Source organism: Telopea speciosissima, chromosome 6 (genome assembly GCF_018873765.1).
Source record: "Telopea speciosissima isolate NSW1024214 ecotype Mountain lineage chromosome 6, Tspe_v1, whole genome shotgun sequence".
Classification (NCBI taxonomy): Eukaryota; Viridiplantae; Streptophyta; class Magnoliopsida; order Proteales; family Proteaceae; genus Telopea; species Telopea speciosissima.
The window spans coordinates 42,767,532-42,777,678 of NC_057921.1; the positions used below are offsets into that span (position 1 = coordinate 42,767,532).

The window sequence follows — 10,147 nt, forward strand, 5'->3', positions numbered from 1 at the left end:
GGCATCCCCAAGCCTCCGTTGCATATGGCCAAACCACCTCAGACGACATTCTCTGAGCTTGTCACGGATTGGGGCAACTCCCACATCGACTCTAATACTTTCATTCCTCACTATATCCTTCCTAGTTTTGTTGCACATCCATCTTAACATCCTCATCTCTGCAACACATAGCTTCAATATATGACATTTCTTAACTGCCAAACATTCTGCTACATACATCATAGCAGATCAGACCACAGTCCTGTAAAACTTTCCTTTAAACTTTAAAAGAATGTGCCGTTCATACAGTATTCCGGTCGCCCTTCTCCACTTCATCCATTCCACTTTAATTCTTTGTGAAACATCATCATCTATATCACCTTCTTTGTGTATGATAGACCCCAGATATCTGAAATAGTCACTTGGTGGTAACTCTTTCTCCTCAATTTTCACCATGTCATCATCCATCATAGTGTGGCTAAAGTTACATATCATATACTCCATCATTGATATACTAATTTTAAAGCCACTTGCTTCCAAGGTTGATCTCCACATCTCTAACTTAGCTTTAATCCCTACTTTTGTCTCATCCACCAAAACAATATCATCGACGAATAGCATACACCATGGTACCTCATCTTGAATGTTCTTGGTTAATTCATCAATGATAAGCGCAAACAGTTAAGGGTTTAAGGCTGATCCTTGATGTAATCTAACTGTAATTGGGAATTCCTTGCTCTGTCATCCCATAGATCTCACACTGGTCTTCATATTCTCATACTTATCTTTAATTATATCTGTATATTTACTTGACACCCATCACTTCATAAGAACATGCAAGATTAAATTTATAGGGACTCTGTCATAGGCTTTATCCAGGTCAATAAAGACCATATGGAGGTTCTTCTTGCTTGCTCTACATTTTTCCATGAGCCTCCTCAGTAGGTAAATAGCTTTAGTCATGGATCTACCTGGTATAAAACCAAATTGATTCTTGGAGATATGAGTCTCTCTTCTCAGACGGGTTTCAATAACCTTCTCCCAAAGTTTGACTCATTAGTTTTATGCTTCTATAGTTATTGCAGCTCTGAACATCACCCTTATTTTTGTAGATCGGAACTACAATACTTCTCTTCTAATCATCTGACATTTTCCTTGTAATCATAATCTTGTTGAATAACTTGGTTAACCAATAAACCCCACCTGATCCTAGGGCCTTCCATACTTCTATTGGGGTCTCATCTAGGCCTGGTGTCTTGCCCACTTTCATCTTTTTAAGGCTTCTTTAACTTCTTCCACACCAACCTTTCATACATATCTATGATGTGAGGTGTCTTGATGAATAATGTAGTTAACCGAATCAATCATATTCAAACTATCTCAATTTAGAAGTTCACAAATATACTCATTTCATTTCCTCACAATGTCCTCATCCCTTACCAATACTCTTCCATCCTCCCCTTTTATACATCTCACCTGGTCAAAATCTCTACTTTTCTTTTTTCTCATCTTAGCTATCTTATAAATAACTTTTTCCCTTTCCTTTGTGTTTAGAATAATATAGAGCTCCTCATATTTCCTCGCCCTAGCCATCCCCACCATCTTCTTACCCTCATTTCTGGTCTCTTTGTACTTATTTTTATCTTATGTTTATTAATCCGTTGCCTAGTCTTAAACTTTTTTAGGTCTTGATGGCTGCTTGGACCTCTTCATCCCACCACCTTGTCTTGTGCTATTATATAAGCCTATGTTTGGCTATAGACATTTTATATTTGAGCTGGAATTAATTGTGATGTTTATACAAGACCATCGTTTCGGGAATAGGTATCATTGAACTTAAATGGTATATAGTTGGATGCCTCTGTAAGTCCAAGTTTTGGCTTAAGAATGATTCATCTTATAAGGGATGTTTCTTTTTTTATAAGACCAAGTGTTGGCCTAGATTGATTCATCTTATAGGGGATGTTCATTTCTGAGACCAAATTTTTGCCTTAGAGTGATTTTATTTTATTCTGGTATATTCATCTTATGGGAGAATATGCCTCTCTATATAAGTCTACTTGCAACCTTAGTAATCTTGTTCTTAAATGGTTATATATATAGTTTTTGTATGATCTTCTATTTTTTTTCTTCTCTTTCATTCATGCACTTCCATCTCTCCATTACCCTTTTTAATGGTTATATATTTCATTACTATGTAAATCCATCCTTGATTTGAACTCTTGTGATTGAGCTCAAGTTTGCAGCTTTAGACATCTTCTTTTAAGATTGGAATTATATGATTTCTAAATAAGTCTATGTTCAGCACTAGGAATATATTTATTTATGATACAAGATGATATCATGTGCTTATTTGACATTCTTACACAAGTCAAGTTGTGGTCTTGGCAATCTTGTTCATGATATTGGTATAGCTTTTTGACTTGCTATGTAAGACTAATTATGACTTTTGAGTTGCCTATTCTTCATTGGTATATTGTTTGCACTCATTAGAAGACCATGTTTATGATTATATTTTGTTCTTAAATGATTTGCCTCCTGATTCCCCTCTTTTTGTCGATGACAAAGGAGCCAAAAAATGTTGTTGGCTTGAAAAAACAGCTAGTGTATGAGAATATGTATGCGCTTAAAAGGTTATATTGTTATATATATGTGACTATTAAGAGCCAAAGTTTGTGTGCTTAAATGAGATGCCAAATCATTTTATGCACATTCTCAGGGGGAGTAGTTATTTTGAATATGTCTCATAAGTGTATATGCTATTTCCCTTAATGAGATTAAAAATGATATATATCTTGTGCCATTGTGAATCACTTTTTAGTACTTTGGTTGGTGAGAGGTATTGAGGCCATGAACCTGTATTGAGTTTTTCTCATACTCTACAAGGAGAGTGACAGAGTGTATATAGGTATCACTTCCTCCTTTAAACAGAGATTGTAATCTCGGGGAGATCTGTGTGTGTGTGTGTGGCTGAACCATTATAAATCGTATGTGTTGTCTCTATTTTTCCCTTTATCTCTATTATTTATTTTATTACATTTAACTAACAACATTTGGAAATTTGTGACAGCTAACAACAAAGGGTTTCAAAAGAAATTTTGAAGTAGGGATTTTATTTCGTATTTCCTAATTCAACCCCCTTTTGGGTTGCCTATTAACTTATTAAAAGTTTGGAGAAAGTGATGCTTCGGCACAAACTCCCATTGACCCCTACGTGCTCATAAGGGCCACACTCCCCCGTAGGAAACACTTCCCCTATTGTTTTTTTTAACTGTTTTCTTGGAAAAAGAAACAACGTATTAAATGCATTTTTATGTGGGTGCACTTGTAAGCCACTGATCGGACGAGTTGCTTTAGATGCTTGGTATGATGATTCAACACTGAAACAGTCCATGTAATGGATTTCACAGAAAAGTAAACTAACAAGGAATGGCCTTGAACAGCATGAACCAATCCACCCAGTAGAAACTTGTAAAACAGACCACACAAGTTAACATGTTCCAGATTCCTGCTTATGTTTTTGAAAGACGAATAATCTTTATACCAGTTTGGGATTGGTGTGTGGTTTTTGTGTGATTACACTTTCATAAAAAAAAAAAAACATTACTAGTACTGTTTTTGACCTTCAAAAATGTGGAACTTAGATCAATAACCAGAAACGGTACTCTGAGCTGAAAAGGTCAAAAGAATCCTGAATACAATACTCTTGTAAGCAACCGAGCACTTTGAACAAAAAGACCCTTCTGCTTCATGCTACTATGGTGAAATCAGTTTGATTCCTCATTGCGAAGGAACTGAACAAACTTTGATTTTATCTCTGATGGAATACGGGAAGGCCGATAATTTTTGTCAAGCCAAACTCCTGTGCCCTTTGCTTCCAAAATGGGCTGAACAAGAGATCATTGTGAACCAAGTGTCAGAAGAAGTCATTGAGATAGATTATGTTATAGCTAAGGGTGAAACAGGCACCTCCTCATTGGGTAGCTTGAAGATAAGGTGCTCAAAGAATAAGCGAGCAGCTGATGAGCCAGAGACCCTCACCTTCACGACAAACCGGTCACCACTCTGGCTGTGCATAAAAAATCTTAAGAACAATTACGTAATAATTAAACTGATCTCTATTATTAAAAAAAAAAAAAAAAATTAAAACTGATTTGGTTAGGATGCTAAACAGTTACAATTTGAATCTCTAGAAGCATGTCAGCACATGCTGAATTGCTGATGCCTCTCCAGTCCTTACTAGGAAATTATTTACCACCAAGAGAAGTTAACAAATCTGATGTGTACCATGATATAAACATTAAGATGATGTACATACTCTTAAAGGTGCAAGGAATTTAAGGGATAACTCTGACAGTGCTAATGCATTGCCGGTGCGAGCAATTGCATCTGGGCTGATGCCAATTGTTTCAAAGAGTTCATGACGACCTGATTCTCAGAAAATGCAGGAGGCGTGGGACCAAAAAAGAAAAAAAAAACACAAACAAAAAAGAGAGCGACATAATCAGACAAATTTAGATAGAATCAATTAATAGTTCAGTGAATCCTTATTGCATATTTATACTAAAATTCAATGTTGGTCAGGTTGGTGCATAATTGCAGAACTAAGAAAAGGTAATCCCAGGCACAACATAATGAGATATCAATCGGTAAAAGAAAAGATTTGTACATTCAGACACCAAACAACACAAAAAAGAGTGGAGGTAGTAAGGGGAATTAATCCTAATGAAATGTCAAAAGGCATTATTTTCTTCTTTCCGTTTGAATTAATTTATTCTTTATTCAATTTATCTTATCTTGGACAATGAGAGGTATTTTGCAGGTGGTAGCTTTCCAAAACTATCCATGTCCCTAAAAATCTGCCACAAGGTAGATCAGATGGGGCCTAAATTTTGTGAACAAAATGAGAAATAGAGCTTTGAAAAACCCAGGATTATGGGAGAGTGCACAATAGTGGTCCAAGACTCAAAGTACCGTGGGAGTTTATGCATAAACATGAGGATTCATGCCGATACACGGGAGGGCATTTAATTGAATTAGGCCCTGAAATTTGACACGTGGCTAATCCAAACCATGTCCTTTCTATCCAACAGCAGAATAGCCACATCATCTGTCATCTGCCTATGTAGCAAAGTAAGAGTGGATCGTTTAGGAAGCCCTTCCTAAACAAGACCATGTGATGTAGTTTTCCCCAATTTTGTAATTTTCAGTTGGATCTAGTTTGGTTTTACTTGGTTCTCTTAATTGTTTGGAATCTATAATTTATGTTTTGGATCAGTTTTATCACTTTTATGTCACAAGTGGGTGTCAAAACATTGCATTAATGAATACTGTGGTTATTTTTGGTATTCGAGTCGATCTCAAAGCTAGAGTCAACCTAGTAGGGTAGGACACCAAATTAAAGAAGTATTGCGTAAAAAGCCCTGTAACTCTTAATATGAAAAGTTTTGAGAAACAAGTTTAAGAACTAGAAAATTTCCGCTGCATGTTATTGTGGGTTGTGATAACTCATATGCGCCTTGCAGATCTAAGAAGTATTAGTTAACCCTAGCAAGTAGGAATTCTACAAATTTTTTCATTATATTTTTTGTCATTTTTTCATTGTTGAAAATATTGAAATTTCCTGTCTCTGTTCCTATTAGAATGCCCATTCTTCCCCAGAAACAATAGTATTTAATCACTCCTTGTAGATTAAACGAGTTTATAATTTTTTTAATTATCTTATGTTGTTTTGTACATTGTTTCCACTGTCGATGTTATAATTAGAAGCCCATTTTCCTCAGAAACAGTAGTATTAATCATGGGAACTTTCTGCAAGTACCATCCATTTGCTCTTACTTTTCCCCATTTTGAAAACCCTTAACCCATTCTGTTAACAAAAGTCCAACTTGATACAAAACCTAAATTTGTTTATCTAAAACCCTAGATCTTTAAAGAAAAAGAATCTGAATTTCCTTATATTCTGTTGAATTAGACACCTGCTAAAAAAACTCAACTTTCCCACCAAGAACAATCCTTAAAGACGTTAACGTATTGCTTTCAAACTTCAACCACACCCTTCCCATACCCCATCCAAAACTCTTGAAGCCTAATTTGTGAAACCCTCAATTATCTTTCCCATATTATTACTTGTCCTCTATAACTGAATATATCGGGCAAAGACTCACTTGATTGATAAAATTCGCCATCAAGATTCTTATACCAGTGCTGCTACAGCTATAGACACCATTACTGCCACTGCTCCTACACTATAATGCCAGTTCTACTACCATACACTTCAATATGTTCTTGAAGACACTTGAAAATCTGAACCTCATGAGTGAGTCAACGCTATAATTTAAGCAAGGTCATTGTTCAAATCTCGCCTATGTACCAAAAAATGACCCATATCAATAAAGGAAAATATAGTCAATTTTTTTTAATAAAAAAAATATTTTATTGAAAAGAAGAAAGATAAGTATATAGTGCCACATGGTAATTCAATCCTCCAAGTGGAAAAACTGTAAAATTTCCCTTCCTGTTCTGTTTGCCCATCCCACAATCTTAAAATTATTAGGAAAGAAAAACTCTGTCCCTACCCCAATTATTTCCTACATTTTCAAGTAATCTATTCAGTTCTCTCTGTTTTCTTCCATTCACCTTTAGAGGGAAAAAAAAAAATTTCAACCTTTCACCTTTCACCTTTCCCTCCCCTTCTATCTTCACAACCCTTGTTTATTAAAAGGAAAGGGGCAAGGAAGGTTTTAATCTTCTAATCAGAATTGAGGGGTGTTAAGAAATAAGATTTTGCTTGTTTAAGAGAGAAAAAAAGGTGCTTTAACAGTGAAAATGGGAGGTTTCTTCATTTTCTTTTCATTTTAAGAATCACAGGATGTGAAAACAGGAGCATTCGGTTTCTTTAGGAGTCATGGGTTGTGAAACTTGAATTAGAATATAAGGGTATTTTCATATTACTCAAATAATAGAGGTTTTTTTTAACACAGATTTGATTCATCAGGGGGGAAAAGGAAAAAAAAATGAAAAATGACAGAAATTTAGATGGTTGACATTCACAAATGGTAGGATTTCCCTTTTCCAATAGTGAAAAGATTATGAAGTGTCCTATTATTCATCAATTTTCTTTCTCCCTCCCCCCCCCCCCCCTCCCTCTCTCTTAAGGCAGAACAAGTTATTTGAGAGGCCAGTCCTGAATCTCACATTCTAGAACACTTGTTAGATGACCCTCTTCTGAATATTGAAACTAATTCATGCTAATCTTCTAATCTATTGTGCAAATTAACATTCAGCTCAAAAATCCTCTCTAAAAGTTCCATCATTTCATGCAAATTAGACCTATATGAGGCCCAAATTCCCAACATATGGTTATCTGAAAATTGAAGGGGGATTCCTCTACTATCTGTCTTTTTCTCATGAAGCCCCTGACATGTTATCATGTTCAGCCTTACAAAGAATCCAACCCCATCCTGAGGGTACATGTCTGATCCTCGTGAAAGTCGAAAGTAGCCATTTGCTGTACCCTTCATAAGGACAGAGTAATGAACATAGACACATCCATTGATCTATTTTCTCCATCAAGGCAATGCCAATTCTTTCTACCACACTGTGGTAGCAAATCTTCTCAGAAATGATATAGTTGCAACAAGGAGATAGTTGGACCTTAAACTGGATCAAATGACTAACTAGTCAATATCAGCTTACATGCACATCATAACTTTATGTGTTATAATGGAGAAGGATTTTGAGCCTCAAAACCCTTCAGTAGGGTCTTTTAGAGACCAATTTGTGCCTGGTATGTACCTCAAGTGCCTAACAGTTGTAGTCTACTTATCAGTTCTACGCCACTGCTTGCAATGCTATACTTTATTCTGTCTGCAGAGTTGGGGTGGTTGAGGATTTGAGAGGGGGGGGGTGTTGCAGTTAAAAGGAACAAACTGAATTCCAATTACAAATGGGACCTAGCATATGAAATGCAGTAATAACAACCATCTTTTTTCCACATACCAGATATAAACTAGATCTATTATCAATTGCAACACTCACCTAGCCTTTTGGATGCTCAGAAACAACAAATTGCAAACAAATATCCGCAGGCATGAAGGTGACAAAGTAACATAATTTCTCAAGTTGAACAGATCTGCGTAAGGCAACACAAGATCTCACCGTGTTGGCAGTAACTCGCATAGACCGCATTGTTTACAACACCATACTGATCCAGTTCATAATCACGGACTTTAAGCTCAACATCAAAGAACCCACTCATTCTGAAAAGTCAGAAAATTCTAATTAATAAATGGCTCAGACCCCAAACTTTCTTCTCTATTTCCCTTTTACATTGAATCCAGCACTTCTACGAATGGGTTATCAAGCAAAATAGCTATAGGCATGATAAAAATCAATACAATGGAAAAAACCCACTACCCATTTGTCGAATAGAGAAATTCATATACTCTGATTTTATTAATAGTCATAAAATAAAGTTGAGAAGACATCTTCCACATCAAACAAAGAAACAAAAAAATGACCGACTTTTTTGGGTGAAAACGAAAACAATCGAATTTGAAACTTCTATTCGCCCAAAAATCAGAAGAAGAGATTCAGATACCAAGAAATCACTATAGTAAGTACCCTTTGCCACCCTGGAAATCAAATGCCGTCGGAATAACATTCGTAATAGGAAGAAGAGATCGGAGACGTCGCGCGGAGGAGTGCCGGTGAAGACGGAAAAATGGTCGTTGTTCCAAGAAATTGGTTGTTCGCAGGCTGAGAGGAGGGTACCTCAATTTGAGACATGGAATGGGCAACGCCATATTAGCGGTGGAACCAAAAACCTGCGACATCTCTCTCTCCTTACTACTTAGGTAGGTTGAATTTAAGTTGGAGCACCATTTACTGGATTAAGGCCTTACTCTACTTCGGAGGCGTGAAAACCCATGAATTGCTCGTTAGACCGTATTGGTTCCTACATTTATACATCTTTGGTGTTCTGTTTTTTTCTTTTCTTTTCTTTTTTTTTCTTCCCTTGTGGCAGCAATTTGAGACTGGGATCCTCTGTTGTACAAGGGTGTCAATTCAGCGGTTCGGTTGGGTTTTTCCAGTTTTGGTTTGAGTTTTAGGAAAACTGAACCCGAACGGTTAAGAATTTTTTGGTTTTGGCTCAGTTTCAGTTTGTGTTGGGTTCGGTTTTAAAATAGGGTGTCGAGTGGTTTTCAATAGGACTTAGGTAGGATTCTTAAGGATTGGATTCAGCCCTATCGATCAGGCTCATTGGTGGTTCATCGGTTCAGCCCAACCCGATAAGGGTTCGGTTCTAAACAGGGTTGGATCGGACATAGGATTTAGGTTTCCTGCGCACCCCACTTTGAACTTGTTCCAAGTTTGTTCGGCCTTGAGTGTCAAATCAATTGAACACCTTTTTTTTTTTTTTGATAAAAAATTGAATACCTTTAACACCTTTGAATCTCTCAATCAGTGTGGACTATCGTATCGGTCTAATCACACCTTGGCCTATTGGACTACCATTGAACCTTTTCAATCACTGCTAGACTATCATATCGGTCTGATCCCACCTTTGAACCTTCCAATCACTATTGGACAATCGTCTGATCGCACATTCGAGCCATTTAAATCAGTATTAAAATCTTCTGTAGTATCGGTGGGGCAGTGGTGCACATCTGACGGCACAGCGAAGGCCATATGTGCCCACACTGCAGAGGATCTTGATCCTTTAAATTACTGCAGTGTATTTAGGATTGTATATTTAATGATAAAAATGTGCAGTACGATAGTTTGAAGTAGAGATGTTGACACCTAGTAACTCGAACATCTAATAATGTATTTTAAACAAACATACATGTAGGGGTGTCAATATAGGATTAGAATCGGAAATCAAAACCAATCTAGACCGATAGAAATTGGAATCGGACCACCCAATAGCTTATTGGGACGGATATGATCTTAATGATATACTATTAATCCGGGCCGGTTCTAGTCTGGGTCTCCCAACGATTCCAAAATCGATAGCGGATTGAGGACTCGATAGCACTGGAACCGTTGGAAATGGATGATATGTAAACAAATTGAATGAGAAATTAGAAATCTAAAACCCTACAAGGCTTTAAATCCTAACCTATTTATTAATAGTATTACATTACTTGGAACTTTTAAGTGG

General features: G+C 36.6%; 1 protein-coding gene across 1 annotated transcript; it reads right to left on the reverse strand.

Annotated features, from left to right (window-relative positions):
• Positions 1-3,698: 3,698 nt before the first annotated feature.
• On the reverse strand, positions 3,699-8,801 carry LOC122664142 (acyl-acyl carrier protein thioesterase TE3, chloroplastic-like). Its single transcript, XM_043859843.1, has 5 exons — positions 8,605-8,801; positions 8,140-8,240; positions 4,298-4,407; positions 3,949-4,044; positions 3,699-3,866 (listed from the first exon to the last, which is right to left on the reverse strand). The coding sequence occupies exons 1-5, from the start codon at positions 8,784-8,786 to the stop codon at positions 3,747-3,749; spliced, it is 609 nt and encodes a 202-aa protein (XP_043715778.1). The 5' UTR covers positions 8,787-8,801; the 3' UTR covers positions 3,699-3,746.
• Between the last annotated feature and the right edge of the window lie 1,346 nt (positions 8,802-10,147).

What these genes read in the sequence shown, in the direction of transcription:
- LOC122664142 (XM_043859843.1), bottom strand. Translation starts at nt 8,786, where the DNA reads ATGGCGTTGCCCATTCCATGTCTCAAATTGAGGTACCCTCCTCTCAGC. An exon ending in GATTTCCAGGGTGGCAAAGG is followed by an intron (nt 8,241 to 8,604) that starts GTACTTACTATA and finishes CTGACTTTTCAG; the next exon opens with AATGAGTGGGTTCTTTGATG. An exon ending in TGCGAGTTACTGCCAACACG is followed by an intron (nt 4,408 to 8,139) that starts GTGAGATCTTGT and finishes TCTGAGAATCAG; the next exon opens with GTCGTCATGAACTCTTTGAA.